Below are 24,706 nucleotides of genomic sequence, written 5' to 3' on the forward strand. Positions count from 1 at the left end.
ATCGGTAAGTTAGTACCTTACTTCTTACATTATCGGTAAGTTACTACCTTACGTCATGCTTCATCGGTTAATTACTACCTTACATCTTATGTCATCAGTAAGCTACTATCCTTGCGTTTTACATCATCGGTAAGTTACTACCTTACGTCTTACATCATCGGTAAGTTACTACCCTTACGCTTTACATCATCGGTAAGTGACTAGCTTAAGTCTTATATCATCGGTAAGTTATAACCTTTCTTCTTACATAATCAGTAAGTTACTACCTTACGTCTTACATCATCGGTAACTTACTCCCTTAAATCTTACATCATCGGTAAGTTACAACCTTACTTCTCACAGCATCGGTAAGTTACTACCTTGCGTCTTGTTTCATCGGTAAATTACTACCCTAACGTCTTACATCATTGGTAAGTCACTATTTTTTTTTTTTTCATTTTTGACTATTACCAATTATTGGTAAATATGTTGAAGACTGGATAAGCAAAGTGAATGTTAGTAAGGTAAGAACTATACACGAACTTGTGTTCGTGTGCAGCCGAGCGCGCGAAGCAAACTCCAGAGACCTGTGTATCAATGACACGAGTCTCTGACCCTCTGGAAACCACAATATCAGGCCTCCGGAAGGACCCTGCAATAGGAATACGAGGCTGGCAAACCACCTCGTAACCCTTTTGCCTCAACCGTCTGGCTAAAAGGCAATGATGTTATCATGCCTCTTTACCCTCTTCCTGTGGGTACGTGGCCATACCTGAAAGATATGTCCAATTGTACCAGACGAGGTAAGCAATTTCTCGAATCAGACTTGTTTATTTAGTCGGACAGTTGAGACAAAGTCAGGTGTTTCCAAACCGCCATCCTCCCGCCGCTGAGTGGAAGAATGCGCAGGGGGCGTCATGGGGCAGGCGGAGCCAACGGCGAACTGCAACTCTTACCTGCCTGTCCATTCGCGCTAAATGCGTCTTATAAACCTCCCCCAGCACCAGGCGATGCATTAGTTTGGGTACGATGTGATGCGACCGCAATCCTCTGCTGAAGTTTTAGAGGGGTCCTATTGATGTTAGCAAGCCCCTCTTCTAGCAGGACACCGTAGGATTTGCGCCTACCTCCTGCCTCAACGAGAACACCGAGGTACTTGTAGTCGTCCTCAGCATCCATGGAGAGGATAGCGCTGCTCAAGACTTGGAAAGTCCTGTTCTTATTGACGTACCAAGTCTTGCGCTTGCCATCGGTCTCCATGCTGAGGGACCGACACTTTCCCGGGTTCACTTGAAGACCACCCCCGCGAGGGTCTCCACCATGACGTCACTTGCTTTCTGTAGACCGCCCGCCGTCTGCGCCACCAGAACCAGATCCTCGGCAAAGGCTAGTACTTGCACCTTCAGGTCTCCAAATCTCACCCCCACACCCAGTTCCTTAACCCTTGTGATCCCCTCATCGATCACAATGTGAAGAAGAATTTGTAATGGAGGATCGCCCTGTTTGACCCCACGTGTCATCTTTATTTTTCCCTACATCTTATTGCTGCCTTCAGTGTGTGAAGGCTTGGTCGTACGTCGACATGATATATGCCCTGACGGGGGCAGTAATGCCCTTGCACGACATGGACACGCTCGATAGCGGTATGGTTAACAACATCGAATGCTTTGGCCATGTCCAGGAATGCCAGGTTCACACCATGGGACTGTGTCCGCGCACGACCAACGATCGCATCCAAGATCGTGAGGTTCTCAAGGCATCCGTCCACAGGGACGAATGCCTTTTGAGCTACATCGATCTGGACAAGGCTCGAAATGCGGCTGCGCAGGATTTTGTGGAGCAGACGGACTACAGCGCACGAGATGGTAGTCGGCCTGTAGTCCTTGGGCTGTGTGAGATTTGGTGGTACTTTAGGTACCAGTACCGACCTATTTGCCTTGAGTGGTTCAGGCAGTGTAGAGATGACGATCCACAGACTGAACATCTTGCAGAGCACCCGCGGAGGAATAGACTTCAAGAGCCTTGTCTACATTTCGTCAGGACAAGGGACCGATGTTTTGGTGGCTTTGAGGTGGTGTGCTACCTCTCCCACGGTTAGAAACTCTGCAAGTGGTTAGCCTAATGGGTTACAATCGATAATGACACGACTGTCCGGTTCGGATGGTCGCGAAAAGAGGGCTTCTCAAAAGTGGTAGATGGTTTCCGGCCCAACTGTCGTTGGCGGTACCTCCCATTCCTTTTTCATGACCTGTCCGGCGGCCAGCGGCTTATTCGGATAATAAGGCCGCTGTACTTCCTTGTAATGTTCCCTGCGCAGCCGATCTCCTCGCACAGGGACCTCGTCAGTCCGGCGACCATTGCCCGCGTTCGCTGGTTGTCCTGCTTCGCCCGCACCACGATCCTGGCGGTCTGAACGTGAGCCACAATAACTTCCCCACATTTTGGCGTGTTCTGAGGCCATCTTGATGACGGAGAGGCTGTCCCCTCGGCGCAAATGCCCAAGGTCGGCATTTAGCATTTCCTCGCCCCACACAGGATTTGCGGAGCCAGGCCCTAGTGTGTCGAGATAAGACACAGTCTCCGCGACAAAAGAGGCGACGGATTAGGGCTGGGGATCCCGCGGAGTGTCGGGGACAAATAAAACCGTAGGGTCGGCAACACCACCAGCAGCGGCAAGCTCTCCCCCATCGAGGACAGCCCCCTCTCCCGCACCAGTGGAGCCTCCCTCACCGGAGTTAGCACGCACGCGCCTTTCCTCGCGTGGAGCCTCCTCCATGGTGCCACTCCGCGTGTTGTTTCTAGTAGTCGTCGGGACACGTCTCCCGTCCGACACACTACACGCCACCTCTCCTACACCAATCTCGAGGTGAGGGTTGACATTCAAGATAAACTCCTGAACGTGGGACTTATAGGTCGCTTTCCGCCTGAGCTCCTTGATTGCCTCAACTGCCCGGCACGGAAGAGTCGCCTGTAACCGCTGGTTCAAGCCCCTGTCTGGCTACTAAAGAGGCACTAGCTGCCATCGTCACCTCTGCCCTTGCGAGGAGCTCTATCTCCTCGTCGGACCATCTTGCCCTAATCAGACAAGACGTGCCGTGTAGCCAACTCCTGGTGAAAGAAGTTGGTGTGTGCCCGCCATTCGTGGATCCGACGGCCCCTAAAGCTGGCGAACGTATTCCCACAATGTGGGCAAGTGGAAGAGCAGTCATCAGCCGCTCCCCCTTGGTTCACGTTGGCACCCGACATACCAACAGTGGTTAGCACGCAATTCCCGAAGAACTTTTTTCAGCGTAACGGGTGCCACGGAACGAAAACCCTGTGAAAGGGTAGACGTCCCGGAAGGTTTCACACAGTGCTATTAGTCGTAGACAGCAGAGGACCGCAGTCAGGTATTGAAGTTTGCAGCTGTGTATCGGCTCTTGACCTCCCTTTAGCAGATGTCCAGCTAAACCAGTAACTAGTTTGGACAGCCTCCGACTCTCAGCTGTTGACTTGTACTGGAAAGCCACTTAACGAAGCTAGGGCTTCAGAAGTCGCTCTCACAATGCTACGAAGCCGCTGTTGCTGCTACACTCGTAAGCACCGTGCTGGTCCAATCCCCCCCCCCAAGGCTACCTTTACAGCGGTCAAACTAGATTGAACCAAAGTCCCTATCGAGAGATGGTCCGTGTTCGAAAGGGATGGTCATTCGCGAACGTAGGCGTTTGTCAACACAGCCTCAGGCCCTCCCATTGTAGAGAGATCCCGAATATTGCTGTCCGCTGGATGAACGACGAAGATGGCCACTATTACGCGCTTCGACCAAGGATGGATAGGTCATGGACTTAAGCCGCCTCAAAAGATTTGTCAAAGAAGCATTTCGGGATGGTGACTGTTTCTCAGGTCTGGATGGATCTTCAACAAAACGCATGACCAGCAGCTCTTGATATGCAGGTTTCGCAAATTTCTGGCTTTTCAAGCCGGGCACAAATGTTCCAGTTCACTGTCCTCCTGTTTGGGGCTAGGGACAACTCCACTGACTCGTGTGCTGGCCAGAATCCCTGTCAGTCAGGGAACAGAACGCCCTTTTCTGCTTAGACGATTGGCTGATCACAGGTCCTCCCGCATAGACAAGGTCGGGATGGTCGAACGAATAGTGGCCACAGCGAAGAGTTTGGGGGTTCAGGTTCAACTCTCCCAAATCCTGTATGGTCCCACACAACGCCTCGTGTGGTTAGACATGACCTGGGATACTCGCAGAAGGATACTCAGGCAACTGCGACGGGCGTCTCTCTCCTACACGACGACGAGACGCCAGCGGGAGAGTCTTTTGGAGTCTCTACATCATGCGGCAGAAATTGTATCAATGCGGCGGATTCGCCACCAACGACTCACCACAGAAGGAAACCGCCGCTTCCCGGTCAGACTTCGGGATGTTCTACGTGCTTTCCCGACGGCCCTGACAGATCTGCTGGACCCGTGGTTACGACCTGAGCCACTTACCACACCTTGCAGATGGCAGAATCCTCCATCCTCTCTCTTCGTGTCAACCGACGCGGCAGACTAGGGATGGGGCTTCCATTCGTCTGTGGGCCATCAAAGGCAACACGAGTGGCTTCGTGACAACGACGCCGGAACAGTAGGCGGGAGTTCGCGGTTCCCTGGTTGCCCCCACGGCGGCTTCCACAACACTGAAACACCAGCATCTGCATCCACTTGGAGTGACCAGGTGGCGGTGTACTGGATCAACCGACAAGGTTCAGGTAGGTCAAGAGGCATCGCAATTGCGCAAGTCATATTGAAAACGGGAAACACGGGTCAAGCCTCGACATTTTCTTTCTTCTTTAGGGGAGCCTAGTGTGCCCCTAGATCGTTTTTCGATTTCTGTGGTTCTTTTGAGGCCCATTTCTAGAATTCAGAGAACTGCTGAGGACCGTTGTAGTGTGATGCACTACCGGAACCCAACCAATAAAAAGAGGATCTTCAGTCCTTCAAATTCCCCATTACCAAAGAAGAATTCTGACGTGTGAGGATATAAAGGCAAGTGTCCATCATCATCTCATTTTATTGCATAGTTTCTGAGTTACTCTGATTAGTATATGAATTTACAGAGGTGTCTAGTGAGCGGCGTGCCAGTCAGCGACAGATATCCTTGATCAATGTGGGAGGGGATTAGGCCCCGGACTCGGAAGGAGGAAAGAGCCCATTGACCAAGTCCAGCAGACTGCCTCCTTCGTTCATGTTCTTCTCAATGATGTCGAAGATCTCGGGGCCACACATGCTGAAGAACGAGTTGAACACCTCTCCCAGGTCAGTGCCAGGCATCAGGTTATCGAAAACCACCTGCGGGAAAACTATGGTCACTGACTACGACCAATGACACTTTCGTTAGCCTCTCACTGTTACACTCAAACCAAGCCTCTCACAGCTTCACTTACACCAGCCTTTCACTGCTACACTCACACCAGCCTCTCACTGCTACACTTACACTACCCTCTTCCTGCTTCACCCACACTCTCCTCGCACTGCATTACTTACACTACCCACTCACTGCTATACTCACACCAGCCTCTCACTGCTACACTCACACCAACCTCTCACTACTACACTTACACTACCCTCTTCCTGTTCACTCACACTTTCCTCGCACTGCATTACTTACACTACCCTCTCACTGCTACACTCACACCGTCCTCATTTACACTCACATTAGCCTTTCACTCCTACTCTCAAACCATCCTCTCTCTGCTACACAAACACCAGCCTCTCAGTGCTACACTCACACCATCCTCTCACTGCATTACTTGCACTACCCTCTCACTGCTACACTCACACCAGCCTCTCACTGCTAGACTCACACCATCCTCTCTGCTACACTCACACCAGCCTCTCACTACTACACTCACACCAGCCTCTCAATGCTACACTCACACAAGCTTCTGACTGCTATACTCACAACAACCTCTCACTGCTACACTCACACCAGTCTTCCCCTGTGACTCTGATCACTGCTACACTCACACCAGTCTTCCCCTGTGACTCTGACACATCACTGATGCAGATGAGGAAATGTATGTGAAGATGATCATGAAGATCTTGAGTGTGTTTATACCAGACGACCAGGAAGTGCTCATGCCAACAACCAGGTAAGTGGAAGACATATGATACGTCAGGAGAAGGTAGGCCAGCACAGAGCTCACTTGACAAATGGCATTACCTTTACCGTACTCGGTGTCAGATGCTATTTTCAAATTACTAGTGATGAAGGCTTTGTACCAAGAGAATGGGAATATGAACTTAGTTACAGTCTACAAAAAAAGTAATGAAGATAAGGCGACAGAGAATATCTTGTGTAAGAGGTAGCGGACAGACGGACAAACTATATCAATGAACCTGGAAGATGAAGTCATTATGACAGATTGTGGGTTTTATAATGTGGGAAGCAGACTACAAGAGTCGTATCATGAAACACCTTGGAGCTGACTTTATGCCAGACATATCAGAAAATCACATTAAAAGGATGGAGAGGTAACGAGTCTCACACAGACACATGGGATTGGTACATAGGAATGCAACAGGAATAAGAGTAGTACAACTTGTGGAGGGAATGAAACGCGAACACACGAGAGAACCTGCCTGCCTCTCTTACCTTGATGAAATTAAGAAAGATAAGGGAAACATAATTCTCTCTCTCTCTCTCTCTCTCTCTCTCTCTCTCTATATATATATATATATATATATATATATATATATATATATATATATATATATATATATATATATATATATATATATATATATATATATATAGGCAAAGGGGATAAGAGTGAGTGCTCAAATTACAGAGGTATAAGTTTGTTGAGTATTCCTGGCAAATTATATGGGAGGGTATTGATTGAGAGGGTGAAGGCATGTACAGAGCATCAGATTGGGGAAGAGCAGTATGGTTTCAGAAGTGGTAGAGGATGTGTGGATCAGGTGTTTGCTTTGAAGAATGTATGTGAGAAATACTTAGAAAAGCAAATGGATTTGTATGTAGCATTTATGGATCTGGAGAAGGCATATGATAGAGTTGATAGAGATGCTCTGTGGAAGGTATTAAGAATATATGGTGTGGGAGGCAAGTTGTTAGAAGCAGTGAAAAGTTTTTATCGAGGATGTAAGGCATGTGTACGTGTAGGAAGAGAGGAAAGTGATTGGTTCTCAGTGAATGTAGGTTTGCATCAGGGGTGTGTGATGTCTCCATGGTTGTTTAATTTGTTTATGGATGGGGTTGTTAGGGAGGTGAATGCAAGAGTTTTGGAAAGAGGGGCAAGTATGAAGTCTGTTGGGGATGAGAGAGCTTGGGAAGTGAGTCAGTTGTTGTTCGCTGATGATACAGCGCTGGTGGCTGATTCATGTGAGAAACTGCAGAAGCTGGTGACTGAGTTTGGTAAAGTGTGTGGAAGAAGAAAGTTAAGAGTAAATGTGAATAAGAGCAAGGTTATTAGGTACAGTAGGGTTGAGGGTCAAGTCAATTGGGAGGTGAGTTTGAATGGAGAAAAACTGGAGGAAGTGAAGTGTTTTAGATATCTGGGAGTGGATCTGGCAGCGGATGGAACCATGGAAGCGGAAGTGGATCATAGGGTGGGGGAGGGGGCGAAAATTCTGGGGGCCTTGAAGAATGTGTGGAAGTCGAGAACATTATCTCGGAAAGCAAAAATGGGTATGTTTGAAGGAATAGTGGTTCCAACAATGTTGTATGGTTGCGAGGCGTGGGCTATGGATAGAGTTGTGCGCAGGAGGATGGATGTGCTGGAAATGAGATGTTTGAGGACAATGTGTGGTGTGAGGTGGTTTGATCGAGTGAGTAACGTAAGGGTAAGAGAGATGTGTGGAAATAAAAAGAGCGTGGTTGAGAGAGCAGAAGAGGGTGTTTTGAAGTGGTTTGGGCACATGGAGAGAATGAGTGAGGAAAGATTGACCAAGAGGATATATGTGTCGGAGGTGGAGGGAACAAGGAGAAGAGGGAGACCAAATTGGAGGTGGAAAGATGGAGTGAAAAAGATTTTGTGTGATCGGGGCCTGAACATGCAGGAGGGTGAAAGGAGGGCAAGGAATAGAGTGAATTGGAGCGATGTGGTATACCGGGGTTGACGTGCTGTCAGTGGATTGAATCAAGGCATGTGAAGCGTCTGGGGTAAACCATGGAAAGCTGTGTAGGTATGTATATTTGCGTGTGTGGACGTATGTATATACGTGTGTATGGGGGTGGGTTGGGCCATTTCTTTCGTCTGTTTCCTTGCGCTACCTCGCAAACGCGGGAGACAGCGACAAAGCAAAAAAAAAAAAAAATATATATATATATATATATATATATATATATATATATATATATATATATATATATATATATATATATATTTATCCCTGGGGATAGGGGAGAAAGAATACTTCCCACGTATTCCCTGCGTGTCGTAGAAGGCGTCTAAAAGGGGAGGGAGCGGGTGGCTGGAAATCCTCCCCTCTCGTTTTTTTTTTAAATTTTCCAGAAGGAACAGAGAAGGGGGCCAGGTGAGGATATTTCCTCTAAGGCCCAGTCTTCTGTTCTTAACGCTACCTCGCAAACACGGGAAATGGCGAATAGTATGAAATATATATATATATATATATATATATATATATATATATATATATATATATATATATATATATATATATATATATATATACATATATATATATGGATTCAACCAGGGCATTTGAAGCGTCCGGGGCAAACCATGGAAAGTTTTGTGGGGCCTGGATGTGGAAAGGGAGCTGTGGTTTCAGTGCATTATACATGACAGCTAGAGACAGAGTGTGAAGGAATGTGACTTTTGTTGTCTCTCCCTAGCCCTACCTCGCGCGCGTGCGGGAGGAGGGGGTTGTCATTTCATGTGTGGCGGGGTGGCGACGGGAATGAATAAAGGCAGCAAGTATGAATTATGTACATGTGTATATATGTATATGTCTTATTCACATTTACTCTTAACTTTCCTCTTTCACACACTTTATCAAACTCAGTCACCATCTTCTGCAGTTTCTCACATAAATCAGCCACCAGCGCTGTATCATCAGCGAACAACAACTGACTCATTTCCCAAGCTCTCTCATCCCCAAAAGACTGCATACTTGCCCCTCTTTCCAAAACTCTTGCATTCACCTCCATAACAACCCCATCCATAAACAAATTAAACAACCATAGAGGCATCACACACCCCTGCCGCAAACCTACATTCACTGAGAACCAATCACTTTCCTCTCTTCCTACACGTACACATGCCTTACATCCTCGATAAAAACTTTTCACTGCTTCTAACAACTTGCCTCTAACACTATATATTCTTAGTGCCTTCCACAGAGCATCTCTATCAACTCTATCATATAACTTCTCCAGTTCCATAAATGCTACATACAAATCCATTTGCTTTTCTAAGTATTTCTCACATACATTCTTCAAAGCAAACACCTGATCCACACATCCTCTACCACTTCTGAAACCACACTGCTCTTCCCCAATCTGATGCTCTGTACATGCCTTCACCCTCTCAATCAATACCCTCTCATATAATTTACCAGGAATACTCAACAAACTTATACCTCTGTAATTTGAGCACTCACTTTGCCTTTGCACAATGGCACTATGCAAGCATTCCGCCAATCCTCAGGCACCTCGCCATGAATCATACATACATTAAATAACCTTACCACCAGTCAACAATACGGTCACCCCCTTCTTTAATAGATTCCACTGCAATACCATCCAAACCGGCTGCCTTGCCGGCTTTCATCTTCCGCAAAGCTTTCCCTACCTCTTCTCTGTTTACCAAATCATTTTCCCTAACCCTCTCACTTTGCACACCACCTCGACCAAAACACCCTATATCTGCCACTCTATCATCAAACACATTCAACAAAATACTCACTCCATCTCCTCACATCACCACTACTTGTTATCACCTCCCCATTAGCCCCCTTCACTGAAGTTCCCATTTGCTCCCTTGTCTTACGCACTTTATTTACCTCCTTCCAAAACATCTTTTTATATTCCCTCAAATTTAGTGATACCCTCTCACCTCAACTATCATTTGTCCTCTTTTTCACCTCTTGCACCTTTCACTTGACCTCCTGTCTCTTTCTTTTATACATCTCCCACTCATTTGCATTTTTCCCCTGCAAAAATCGTCCAAATGCCTCTCTCTTCTCTTTCACTAATAATCTTACTTCTTCATCCCACCACTCACTACCCTTTCTAATCAACCCACCTCCCACGCTTCTCATGCCACAAGCATCTTTTGCGCAAGCCATCACTGCTTCCCTAAATACATCACATTCCTCCCCCACTCCCCTTACCTCCTTTGTTCTCACCTTTTTTCATTCTGTACTCAGTCTCTCCTAGTACTTCCTCACACAAGTCTCCTTCCCAAGCTCACTTACTCTCACCACCCTCTTCACCCCAACATTCTCTCTTCTTTTCTGAAAAACCATACAAATCTTCACCTTCGCCTCCACAAGGTAATGATCAGACATCCCTCCAGTTGCATCTCTCAGCACATTAACATCAAAAAGAGTCTCTTTCGCGCGCCTGTCAATTAACACGTAATCCAATAACGCTCTCGGGCCATCTCTCCTACTTACATACGTATACTTATGTATATCTCGCTTTTTAAACCAGGTATTCCCAATCACCAGTCCTTTTTCAGCACGAAAATCTACAAGCTCTTCACCATTTCCATTTACAACACTGAACACCCCATGTATACCAATTATTCCCTCAACTGCCACATTATTCACCTTTGCATTCAAATCACCCATCACTATAACCCGGTCTTGTGCATCAAAACCACTAACACACTCATTCAGCTGCTCCCAAAACACTTGCCTCTCATGATCTTTCCTTCTCATGCCCAGGTGCATATGCACCAATAATCACCCATCTCTCTCCATCAACTTTCAGTTTCACCCATATTAATCTAGAATTCACTTTCTTACATTCTATCACATACTCCCACAACTCCTACTTCAGGAGTAGTGCTACTCCTTCCCTTGCTCTTGTCCTCTCACTAACCCCTGACTTTACTCCCAAGACATTCCTAAACCACTCTTCCCCTTTACCCTTGAGCTTCGTTTCACTCAGAGCCAAAACATCCAGGTTCCTTTCCTCAAACATACTACCTATCTCTCCTTTTTTCACATCTTGGTTACATCCACACACATTTAGACACCCCATTCTGAGCCTTCGAGGAGGATGAGCACTCCCCGCGTGACTCCTTCTTCTGTTTCCCATTTTAGAAAGTTAAAATACAAGGAGGGGAGGATTTCTGACCCCCCGCTCCCGTCCCCTCTAGTCGCCTTCTACGACACGTGAGGAATGCGTGGGAAGTATTTTTTCTGCCCTATTCCCAGGGATATATATATATATATATATATATATATATATATATATATATATTTTATTATCATTATTATTATACTTTGTCGCTGTCTCCCGCGTTTGCGAGGTAGCGCAAGGAAACAGACCAAAGAAATGGCCCAACCCCCCCCCATACACATGTATATACATACGTCCACACACGCAAATATACATACCTACACAGCTTTCCATGGTTTACCCCAGACGCTTCACATGCCTTGATTCAATCCACTGACAGCACGTCAACCCCGGTATACCACATCGCTCTAATTCACTCTATTCCTTGCCCTCCTTTCACCCTCCTGCATGTTCAGGCCCCGATCACACAAAATCTTTTTCACTCCATCTTTCCACCTCCAATTTGGTCTCCCTCTTCTCCTTGTTCCCTCCACCTCCGACACATATATCCTCTTGGTCAATCTTTCCTCACTCATCCTCTCCATGTGCCCAAACCACTTTAAAACACCCTCTTCTGCTCTCTCAACCACGCTCTTTTTATTTCCACACATCTCTCTTACCCTTACGTTACTCACTCGATCAAACCACCTCACACCACACATTGTCCTCAAACATCTCATTTCCAGCACATCCATCCTCCTGCGCACAACTCTATCCATAGCCCACGCCTCGCAACCATACAACATTGTTGGAACCACTATTCCTTCAAACATACCCATTTTTGCTTTCCGAGATAATGTTCTCGACTTCCACACATTCTTCAAGGCCCCCAGAATTTTCGCCCCCTCCCCCACCCTATGATCCACTTCCGCTTCCATGGTTCCATCCGCTGCCAGATCCACTCCCAGATATCTAAAACACTTCACTTCCTCCAGTTTTTCTCCATTCAAACTCACCTCCCAATTGACTTGACCCTCAACCCTACTGTACCTAATAACCTTGCTCTTATTCACATTTACTCTTAACTTTCTTCTTCCACACACTTTACCAAACTCAGTCACCAGTTTCTGCAGTTTCTCACATGAATCAGCCACCAGCGCTGTATCATCAGCGAACAACAACTGACTCACTTCCCAAGCTCTCTCATCCCCAACAGACTTCATACTTGCCCCTCTTTCCAAAACTCTTGCATTTACCTCCCTAACAACCCCATCCATAAACAAATTAAACAACCATGGAGACATCACACACCCCTGCCGCAAACCTACATTCACTGAGAACCAATCACTTTCCTCTCTTCCTACACGTACACATGCCTTACATCCTCGATAAAAACTTTTCACTGCTTCTAACAACTTTCCTCCCACACCATATATTCTTAATACCTTCCACAGAGCATCTCTATCAACTCTATCATATGCCTTCTCCAGATCCATAAATGCTACATACAAATCCATTTGCTTTTCTAAGTATTTCTCATATATATATATATATATATATATATATATATATATATATATATATATATATATATATATATATATATATATATATATATATATATATATATATATATATATATATTTATATATATATATATATATATATATATATATATATATATATATATATATATATATATATATATATATATATATATATATATATATGTGTATGTATATATATATATGATGAGATCATCTACGCTAAAAATCTCTACAAATACTGAGATTCTTCTCAGTATGTTGAGTCACCTTAAAGTGAGACCCACACTAGTGCTAAAACTGCACGAGTGAATCGTTGGGTCTTTGGTTTCTCAAGAAGACAAGAAAATGGAGTCACTTACTTTCCAGCGACGTATCTCCAGGTCAAGAACAATTTCATCGAAGACCATCCAGAAGTCACTTAATTCGAGGTTGATTTCTCCTATTCCTTCGAACTTGATATCCAGGTCGTCGATGACGATGCTGGAAAGATGACCATGATGAACCAAGGCAGGAGATCTACCTGCAGGAGATCTACCTACATCCTCCCGTTACCGTGAAGGGAGAGTCACTACCGCTCAGCCAAGAACCAACAGTTCTGGGGCATCACATACGACACACAGCTGGCATCCACTCCCCACACGAAAAGCATCAACATGAAAATAAACGATCTACAAATACCCTCAGAACACAAACTGGTAACAGATTTGGAAGAGAAAAAGGAACCCCTGATACCTTCTACAATCACTTCGTCCGATTCACTTTCTTAAAATCAAACATAACAAAGTTGCAAACCACACAAAACAGAGCATTCAAAGCTCTCGTTGCTGCCTAGCCACAACTAACACAACACCTGCACAACGAAACAGAGATCCTCCCAATACAGTCCTACCTCAATATGCTCGGCACTCGATTCTTTGCAACAGCACTCTATTAGACTCGTCCCAACCAAACTACTCCATAACAAGCCACCAGTCCCCAAGTGTAGATAAAAAGCTTAACCCTGCCTCATAATCCAATAAGCTATACATAAGAGTCCCCCTCATCCCCCACACACGACAATGACAAACTATATACACACCGACATGACCCGACGTACGCTAAACTCCTGCCCTCCCAACACAGTCCCAAACCACACTCCTTAATATACAAACATCTGAAACCACAGTCTCCACAAATATACGAGTAACACTTTCTCATCTACGCTTTGGACATCATCCATCTCTGTCACATTACAAACATGAACTCAGCGTATCACAAGACCCTCATACCCAAGATATAACCTTTATATAACTCAAACTGTCCTGCGTGTTGGAAACATTCATGGAATGATTCTTGTGCGTTACCAAAATACATAATGAATTGTATGTAATATATGTGTCTAATGCTAATGGAATCAATGCTCAGTATTTGGGAATGTTTCTGACCCAACCAGATCACCTCAGCAACATCTTAAAACATGAGACGAGTTAGCTTGTTGGGAGAGAGGAGAGGCTTGGGTCGCCATTGACCGTATCCTATCAGGGTTGGTGGTCGCGACTTCAGTCCTAGAAAATTGCTCCCCAGAAAGCCTCAGTCCTCTGCTCACTTTATCCATCCCATCAGGATGGAAACGGCGTCAACGGTCAGAGAGACAAGTAGGTTGTCAGCCTGTTAGGCTGCCAACACCGCTGACAAGTTCATGATGTCTACATTTTGCCTCCACAGCCGGACTGGCTCAGTGCTTGAGGAGACAAAACAGTCGCGCACCAGTTACCGACGTGTAGGGAGCTGCTGTCGTCTTTCATAGCTAGGTTGTAGCTATTCCCCCTTGTGTTGTCGACTAAACCCGCTGCCTTGCCGGCTTTCATCTTCCGAAAAGCTTTTACTACCTCTTCTCTGTTTACCAAATCATTTTCCCTAACCCTCTCACTTTGCATACCACCTCGACCAAAACACCCTATATCTGCCACTCTATCATCAAACACATTCAACAAACCTTCAAAATACTCACTCCATCTCCTCACATCATCACTACTTGTTATCACCTCCCCATTAGCCCCCTTCACCAAAGTTCCAATTTGCTCCCTTGTCTTACGCACTTTATTTGCCTCCTTCCAGAACATCTTTTTATTCTCCCTAAAATTTAATGATACTCTCTCACTCCAACTCTCATTTGCTCTCTTTTTCACCTCTTGCACCTTTTTTTTTGACCTGCCTCTTTCTTTTATACATCTCCCACTCATTTGCATATTCCAAAAAAGGCCCAGTCCTCTGTTCTTAATGCTACCTCGCTAACGCGGGAAATGGCGAATAGTTTAAAAAAAAGAAAGAATATATATATATATATATATATATATATATATATATATATATATATATATATATATATATATATATATATATATATATATATATATTTTTTTTTCTTTCAAACTATTCGCCATTTCCCGCATTAGCGAGGTAGCGTTAAGAACAGAGGACTGGGCCTTTGAGGGAATACCCTCACCTGGCACAATTCTCTGTTCCTTCTTTTGAAAAAAAAAAAAAGAAAAAAAAAAAAAAAAAAAAAACGAGAGGGGAGGATTTCCAGCCCCCCGCTCCCTCCCCTTTTAGTCGCCTTCTACGACACGCAGGGAATACGTGGGAAGTATTCTTAATCCCCTATCCCCAGGGATAATATATATATATATATATATATGTATATATATATATATATATATATATATATATATATATATATATATATATATATATATCTATCTATCTATATATATATATATATATAGATAGATAGATAGATAGATAGATAGATATATAGATATATATATATATATATATATATATATATATATATATATATATATATATATATATATATATATATATATATGTGTGTGTGTGTGAGTGTGTGTGTGTGAGTGTGTGTGTGTGTGTGTGTGTGTGTGTGTGTGTGTGTGTGTGTGTGTGCTTTGGGAGCAGCTGAGTGAGTGTCTTAGTGGTTTTGATGCACAAGATCGGGTTATAGTGACGGGTGATTTGAATGCAAAGGTGCGTAATGTGGCAGTTGAGAGAATAATTGGTGTACGTGTGGTGTTCAGTGTTGTGAATGGAAATGGTGAAGAGCTTGTAGATTTGTGTGCTGAAAAAGGACTAGTGGTTAGGAATACCTGGTTTAAAAAGAGAAATATACACAAATATATATATGTAAGCAGGAGAGATGGCCAGAGAGCGTTATTGGATTACGTGTTAATTGATAGGTGCCTGAAAGAGAGACTTTTGGATGTTAATGTGCTGAGAGGTGCAACTGGAGGGATATCTGATCATTATCTTGTGGAAGGGAAGGTGAAGATTTGTATGGGTTTTCAGAAAAGAAGAGTGAATGTCGGGGTGAAGAGAGTGGTGACTGTATGTGAGCTTGGGAAGGAGACTTGTGTGAGGAAGTACCAGGAGAGACTGAGTACAGAATGGAAAAAGGTGAGAGCAAAGGACGTAAGGGGAGTAAGGGAGGAATGGGATGTATCTAGGGAAGCAGTGGTGGGTTACGCAAAAGATGCTTCTGGCATGAGCAGCGTGGGAGGTGGGCATTTTAGAAAGGGTAGTGAGTGGTGGGATGAAGAAGTAAGATTATAAGTGAAAGAGAAGAGATAGGCATTTGGACGATTTTTGCAGGGGAATAATGCAAATGACTGGGAGATGTATAAAAGAATGAGGCAAGAGGTCAAAAGAAAGGTGCAAGAGGTGAAAAGAAAAGGCAAGTGAGATTTGGGGTGAGAGAGTATCCTTACATTATAGGGAGGATAAATAGATGTTTTGGAAGGAGGTGAATAAAGTGCGTAAGACAAGAGAACAAATGGGAACATCGGTGAAGGGGACTAATGGAGAGGTAATAACAAGTAGTGGTGATGTGAGGAGATGGAGTGAGTATTTTGAATGTTTGCTGAATGTGTTGGATGACAGAGTGCAGGTATAGGGTGTTTTGGTCGAGATGGTGTGCGAAGTGAGAGGGTCAGGGAGAATGATTTGCTAAACAGAAGAGGTAGTGAAAGCTTTGCGGAAGATGAAAGCCGGCAAGGCAGCAGGTTTTGGATGGTATTGCAGTGGAATTTATTAAAAAAGGGTGTGACTGTGTTGTTGACTGGTTGGCGAGGATATTCAGTCTATGTACGGCTCATGATGAAGTGCCTGAGGATTGGCGGAATGCATACATAGTGCCATTGCACAAAGTCAAAGGGGATAAAGGTGAGTGTTCAAATTACAGAGGCATAAGTTTGCTGAGTATTCCTGGGAAATTATATATGAGGGTATTAATTGAGAGGGTAAAGGCATGTACAGAACATCAGATTGGGGAAGAGCAGCGTGATTTCAGAAGTGGTAGAAGATGTGTGGATCAGGTGTTTCTTTGAAGAATGTACGTGAGAAATACTTAGAAAAACAAATGGATCTTTATATATCATTTATGGATTTGGAGAAGGCATATGATAGAGTTGATAGAGATGCTCTGTGGAAGGTATTAAGAGTATATGGTGTGGGGGCAAGTTGTTAGAAGCAGTGAAAAGTGTTTATGGAGGATGTAAGGATGTAAGGCATGTGTACGAGTAGGAAGAGAGGAAAGTGATCGGTTCTCAGTGAATATCGGTTTGCGGCAGGGGTGTGTGATGTCTCCATGGTTGTTTGATTTGTTTATGGATGAGGTTGTTAGGGAGGTGAATGCAAGAGTTTTGGAGAGAGGGGCAAGTATGCAATCTGTTGTGGATGAGAGGGCTTGGGAAGTAAGTCACTTATTGTTCGCTGATGATACACCGCTGGTGGCTGATTCACGTGAGAAACTGCAGAAGCTGGTGACTGAGTTTGGTAAAGTGTGTGAAAGAAGAAAGCTGAGAGTAAATGTGAAAAAGAGCAAGGTTATTAGGTTCAGTAGGGTTGATGGACAAGTCAATTCGGGAGGCAAGTTTGAATGGAGAGGGACTGGAGGAAGAGATGTGTTTTAGATATCTGGGAGTGGATTTGGCAGCGGATGTAACCATGGAAGCGGAAATGAGTCACAGGGTGGGGGAGGGGGCGAAAGTTCTGGGAGCGTTGAAAAATGTGTGGAAGACGAGAACGTTATCTCGGAAAGCAAAAGTGGGTAAGTTTGAAGGAATAGTGGTTCCAACAATGTTATATGGTTGCGAGGCGTGGGCTATAGATAGGGTTGTGCGGAGGAGGGTGGATGTGTTGATAATGAGATGTTTGAGGATAATATGTGGTGTGAGGTGGTTTGATCGAGTAAGTAATGAAAAGGTAAGAGAGATGTGTGGTAGTAAAAAGAGTGTGGTTGAGAGAGCAGAAGAGGGTGTATTTAAATGGTTTGGTCACATGGAGAGAATGAGTGAGGAAAGATTGACCAAGAGGATATATGTGTCAGAGGTGGAGGGGACGAGAAGTGTTAGACCAAATTGGAGGTGGAAAGATGGAGTGAAGCAGACTTTGAGCGATCGGGGCCTGAATGTACAAGAGGGTGAAAGGCGTGCAAGGAATGGAGCGAATTGGAATGATGTGGTATAACGGGGTTGACGTGCTGTCAATGGATTGACCCAGGGCATGTGAAGCGTCTAAGGTAAACCATGGAGTTTTGTGGGGTCTGGATGTGGAGAGGGAGCTATGGTTTCAGTGCTTTATACATGACAGCTAGAGACTGAGTGTGAACAAATGTGCCCTTTGTTGTCTTTCTTAGCGCTACTTCGCGCGCATGCGGGGGGGAGGGGGTTGTCATTTCATGTGTGGCGCGGTGGCGACGGGAATGAATAAAGGCAGAAAGTATGAATTATGTACATGTATATAAATGTATATGTCTGTGTGTGTATATACATGTATACGTTGAGATGTATAGGTATGTATATTTGGGTGTGTGGACGTGTATGTATATATATGTGTATGTGGGTGGGTTGGGCCATTCTTTCGTCTGTTTCCTTGCGCTACCTCGCTAACGCGGGAGACAGCGACAAAGCAAAATAAATAAATGAAATAAATAAATATATATATACATATATATATATATATATATATATATATATATATATATATATATATATATATATATATATATATATATATATACATACATATCTATATATATCCCCTGGGGATAGGGGAGAAAGAATACTTCCCACGTATTCCCTACGTGTCGTAGAAGGCGACTAAAAGGGAAGGGAGCGGGGGGCTGGAAATCCTCCCCTCTCGTTTTTTTTTATCTTTTTTATTTTCCAAAAGAAGGAACAGAGAAGGGGGCCAGGTGAGGATATTCCCTCAAAGGCCCAGTCCTCTGTTCTTAACGCTACCTCGCTATCGCGGGAAATGGCGAATAGTATGAAAGAAAAGAAAGATATATATATATATATATATATATATATATATATATATATATATATATATATATATATATATATATATATATATATTTTTCTTTCTTTTCTTTTAAACTATTCGCCATTTCCCGCGTTAGCGAGGTAGCGTTAAGAACAGAGGACTAGGCCTTTGTGGAATATCCTCACCTGGCCCCCCTCTGTTCCTTCTTTTGGAAAATTAAAAAAAAAACGAGAGGGGAGGATTTCCAGCCCCCCGCTCCCTCCCCTTTTAGTCGCCTTCTACGACACGTAGGGAATACGTGGGAAGTATTCTTAATTCCCCCATCCCCAGGGATAATATATATATATATATATATATATATATATATATATATATATATATATATATATATATATATATATATATATACATATATATATATATATATATATATATATATATATATATATATATATATATATATATATATATATATTAGCTTAAACTTAGCTTATCTTTTTATAGTAGAATATGATTTGGTGTAAAGAGCATAAGAATTTTTGATATTCTTGGAATTGGTGTAAGTCCATTACTTGTAATATGAGTAGGTCAATCTACATTACTTGTCCTATCAAAACAAACCTTTTGTCAGGCATCATTTTTGATTGGTTGAGAATGTAAAATTTAATTTTAAATAAATATATAAAGTAAGTTGTATAAAATTAAGAAATTTTGAAAGGGGGGGGTTATAATTGGTTGAGTGAATATAGGAACTATTATATATACATCTATTGTCAGCAAGTTACTACCTTATTATTGTTCAATAGTTTTTATATACACCTAAAATGTTTATAAAAATGCGGGAAATGGCGAATAGTTTAAAAGAAAAAAAAAAAAAAAAATATATATATATATATATATATATATATATATATATATATATATATATATATATATATATGTATATATATATATATATATATATATATATATATATATATATATATATATATAATATAGATATATATTATATATATTATATATATATATATATATATATATATATATATATATATATATATATATATATATATATATATATATATATATATATATATTTTCTTTTAAACTATTCGCCATTTCCCGCATTAGCGAGGTAGCATTAAGAACAGAGGACTGGGCCTTTTTTGGAATATCCTCACCTGGCCCCACTCTGTTCCTTCTTTTGGAAAATTAAAAAAAAACGAGAGGGGAGGATTTCCAGCCCCCCGCTCCCTCCCCTTTAAGTCGCCTTCTACGACACGCAGGGAATACGTGGGAAGTATTCTTAATCCCCTATCCCCAGGGATAATATATATATATATATATATATATATATATATATATATATATATATATATATATATATATATATATATATATATATATATATATTTTTTTTTTTTTTTTTTTTTTTTTTTTTTTCCAAAAGAAGGAACAGAGAATTGGGCCAGGTGAGGGTATTCCCTCAAAGGCCCAGTCCTCTGTTCTTAACGCTACCTCGCTAATGCGGGAAATGGCGAATAGTTTGAAAGAAAGAAAGAATATATATATATATATATATATATATATATATATATATATATATATATATATATATATATATATATATATATATATATATATATAAATGCAAATGAGTGGGAGACGTATAGAAGAAAGAGGCAGGAGGTCAAGAGAAAGGTGCAAGAGGTGAAAAAGAGGGCAAATGAGAGTTGGGGTGAGAGAGTATCATTAAATTTCAGGGAGAATAAAAAGATGTTTTGGAAGGAGGTAAATAAAGTGCGTAAGACAAGGGAGCAAATGGGAACTTCAGTGAAGGGGGCTAATGGGGAGGTGATAACAAGTAGTGGTGATGTGAGAAGGAGATGGAGTGAGTATTTTGAAGGTTTGTTGAATGTGTTTGATGATAGAGTGGCAGATGTGGGGTGTCTTGGTCGAGGTGGTGTGCAAAGTGAGAGGGTTAGGGAAAATGATTTGGTAAATAGAGAAGAGGTAGTAAAAGCTTTACGGAAGATGAGAGCCGGCAAAGCAGCAGGTTTGGATGGCATTGCAGTGGAATTTATTAAAAAAAGGGGGTGACTGTATTGTTGACTGGTTGGTAAGGTTATTTAATGTATGTATGATTCATTGTGAGGTGCATGAGGATTGGCGGAATGCTTGCATAGTGCCATTGTACGAAAGCAAAGGGGATAAGAGTGAGTGCTCAAATTACAGAGGTAAGTTTGTTGAGTATTCCTGGTAAATTATATGGGAGGGTATTGATTGAGAGGGTGCAGGCATGTACAGAGCATCAGATTGGGGAAGAGCAGTGTGGTTTCAGAAGTGGTAGAGGATGTGTGGATCAGGTGTTTGCTTTGAAGAATGTATGTGAGAAATACTTAGAAAAACAAATGGATTTGTATGTAGCATTTATGGATCTGGAGAAGGCATATGATAGAGTTGATAGAGATGCTCTGTGGAAGGTATTAAGAATATATAGGGTGGGAGGCAAGTTGTTAGAAGCAGTGAAAAGTTTTTATCGAGGATGTAAGGCATGTGTACGTGTAGGAAGAGAGGAAAGTGATTGGTTCTCAGTGAATGTAGGTTTGCGGCAGGGGTGTGTGATGTCTCCATGGTTGTATAATTTGTTTATGGATGGGGTTGTTAGGGAGGTGAATGCAAGAGTTTTGGAAAGAGGGGCAAGTATGCAGTCTTTTGTGGATGAGAGAGCTTGGGAAGTGAGTCAGTTGTTGTTCGCTGATGATACAGCACTGGTGGCTGATTCATGTAAGAAACTGCAGAAGCTGGTAACTGACTTTGGTAAAGTGTGTGAAAGAAGAAAGTTAAGAGTAAATGTGAATAAGAGCAAGGTTATTAGGTACAGTAGGGTTGAGGGTCAAGTCAATTGGGAGGTAAGTTTGAATGGAGAAAAGCTGGAGGAAGTGAAGTGTTTTTAGATATCTGGGAGTGGATCTGGCAGCGGATGGAACCATGGAAGCGGAAGTGAATCATAGGATGGGGGAGGGGGCGAAAAGTCTAGGAGCCTTGAAGAATGTTTGGAAGTCGAGAACATTATCTCGGAAAGCAAAAATGGGTATGTTTGAAGGAATAGTGGTTCCAACAATGTTGTATGGTTGCGAGGCGTGGGCTATGGATAGAGTTGTGTGGGGGAGGGTGGATGTGCTGGAAATGAGATGTTTGAGGACAATATGTGGTGTGAGGTGGTTTGATCGAGTAAGTAATGTAAGGGTGAGAGAGATGTGTGGAAATAAAAAGAGTGTGGTTGAGAGAGCAGAAGAGGGTGTTTTGAAATGTTTTGGTCACATGGAGAGAATGAGTGAGGAAAGATTGACCAATAGGATATATGTGTCAGAGGTGGAGGGAACAAGGAGGAGTGGGAGACCAAATTGGAGGTGGAAAGATGGAGTGAAAAAGATTTTGAGTGATCGGGGCCTGAACATGCAGGAGGGTGAAAGGCGTGCAAGGAATAGAGTGAATTGGAACGATGTGGTATACCGGGGTCGACGTGCTGTCAATGGATTGAACCAGGGCATGTGAAGCGTCTGGGGTAAACCATGCAAAGTGTGTGGGGCCTGGATGTGGAAAGGGAGCTGTGGTTTCGGTGCATTATTACATGACAGCTAGAGACTGAGTGTGAACGAATGGGGCCTTTGGTGTTTTTCCTAGCGCTACCTCGCACATATGAGGGGGGAGGGGGTTGTTATTCCATGTGTGGCGAGGTGGCGATGGGAACAAATAAAGGCAGACAGTATGAATTATGTGCATGTGTATATATGTATATGTCTGTGTGTGTATATATATGTGTACATTGAGATGTATAGGTATGTATATTGTGCGTGTGTGGACATGTATGTATATACATGTGTATGTGGGCGGGTTGGGCCATTCTTCCGTCTGTTTCCTTTCGCTACGTTGCTAACGCGGGAGACAGCGATAAAGCAAAATAATAAATATAAAATAAATATATATATATATATATATATATATATATATATATATATATATATATATATATATATATATATATATATATATATATGTATATGTATATATATATATATATATATATATATATATATATATAGGTAACGTAACAATAGATAGGGCGAGTACTAACCTGGCATGGCCTTGACCATCTACGTTGATGTGGTCGACGAAGGAACCGTTCATGAAGTAAGCAGGAGTGTCTATGGTGATGACGGGAGCCGCAATGCTCAGCGTCAACCTGCTCTTCTTCTTCGCCAGGGGCTCACTCGAGCAGTCGTGAGCGGTGAGAGTCTTCACCCCTGCCACCGTCGTTTGGTCCATCGCCAGGTACAGGCTGCATGGAGAAGGCTGACGAGGTCACAACGTTATCAACCCCTGACCCCTCCTTGTGTGTGTGTGTGTGTGTGTGTGTGTGTGTGTGTGTGTGTGTGTGATACAAGATGGTATTTACATCATACGGCCGTGAATGTCGACAAAGGTTTTGAGTTTGGTGTAATTATGCTTTCGTGGCATGATTATTTCGGCTCCATGGGTCGTGGCTGCATGTTCTGTTGGCTGCGTTAAGCTAGGACCAACAGACAGATATCAAGATACCAGACCAAGAGGCAGAGGGCAAGACACAAGACCAACAGACAGAGAGCAAGACACCAGACCAACAGACAGAGAGCAAGACATCATGCCAATAGACAGAGAACAAGACACCAGAAAAACAGACAGAGAACAAGACATTAGACCAACAGGCAGAGAGTAAGACACCAGACCAACAGACAGAGAGCAAGACACCAGACCAACAGATAGAGAGCAAGACACCAGAAAAACAGACAGAGAGCAAGACACCAGACCAACAGACAGAGAGCAAGACACCAGACCAACAGACAGAGACAAGACACCAGACCAACAGACAGAGAGCAAGACACCAGGCCAGCAGACAGAGAGCAAGACACCAGACCAACAGAAAGAGAGCAAAACACAAGACAACAAACAGAGAGCAAGACAGACACCAGACCAACAGAAAGAGAGCAAGACGCAAGACAACAGACAGAGAAGAAGACAGACACCAGACCAACAGAAAGAGAGCAAGACACAAGACAACAGACAGAGAGCAAGAGACACCAGACCAACAGAAAGAGAGCAAGACACAAGACAACAGACAGAGAACAAGACAGACATCAGACCAACAGAAAGAGAGCAAGACACAAGACAACAGACAGAGAGCAAGACAGACACCAGACCAACAGAAAGAGAGCAAGACACAAGACAACAGACAGAGAACAAGACAGACACCAGACCAGCAGAGAGAGTCGAGGATGACTCACTGGGCGACGAGGTCTGCGTTGACGCTGAGCTCCACACGATCCTTGAGTGTGAGCGGGTCTTCTGTCATGGCGAGGATGGCCTGGAGTACAAGGTTGACCTTATCAGTGATGTCCTCCCTGACTGAGGAGATAAAGAAGAGGAAAAACAAGATGAATATCTTTGTGTGCCAAGTATGACACTATAACGTATATTGCCTAGATCGAGAAAGGTCTTGTGTTACCAGATCAGATGATCATACACCCGTACTCCCCTGGCCATCTGATCATACACCCGTGCTCCG

General features: G+C 43.1%; 1 protein-coding gene across 2 annotated transcripts in view; it reads right to left on the bottom strand.

Moving 5' to 3' along the window:
- Positions 1-5,007: 5,007 nt before the first annotated feature.
- Positions 5,008-24,706, bottom strand: part of LOC139755042 (uncharacterized) — a 49,752-nt gene continuing 30,053 nt past the window's right edge. For both annotated transcript variants that reach the window (XM_071673011.1, XM_071673013.1), the window contains exons 3-6: positions 24,426-24,546; positions 23,240-23,443; positions 13,137-13,257; positions 5,008-5,301 (exon numbers count right to left, since the gene is read on the bottom strand). In XM_071673011.1, coding sequence (XP_071529112.1) covers positions 5,131-5,301; positions 13,137-13,257; positions 23,240-23,443; positions 24,426-24,546 — 617 coding nt within the window. In that variant the 3' untranslated portion in view covers positions 5,008-5,130. The remainder of the gene's footprint in view (positions 5,302-13,136; positions 13,258-23,239; positions 23,444-24,425; positions 24,547-24,706) is intronic.

Source organism: Panulirus ornatus, chromosome 18 (genome assembly GCF_036320965.1).
Source record: "Panulirus ornatus isolate Po-2019 chromosome 18, ASM3632096v1, whole genome shotgun sequence".
NCBI lineage: Eukaryota > Metazoa > Arthropoda > Malacostraca > Decapoda > Palinuridae > Panulirus > Panulirus ornatus.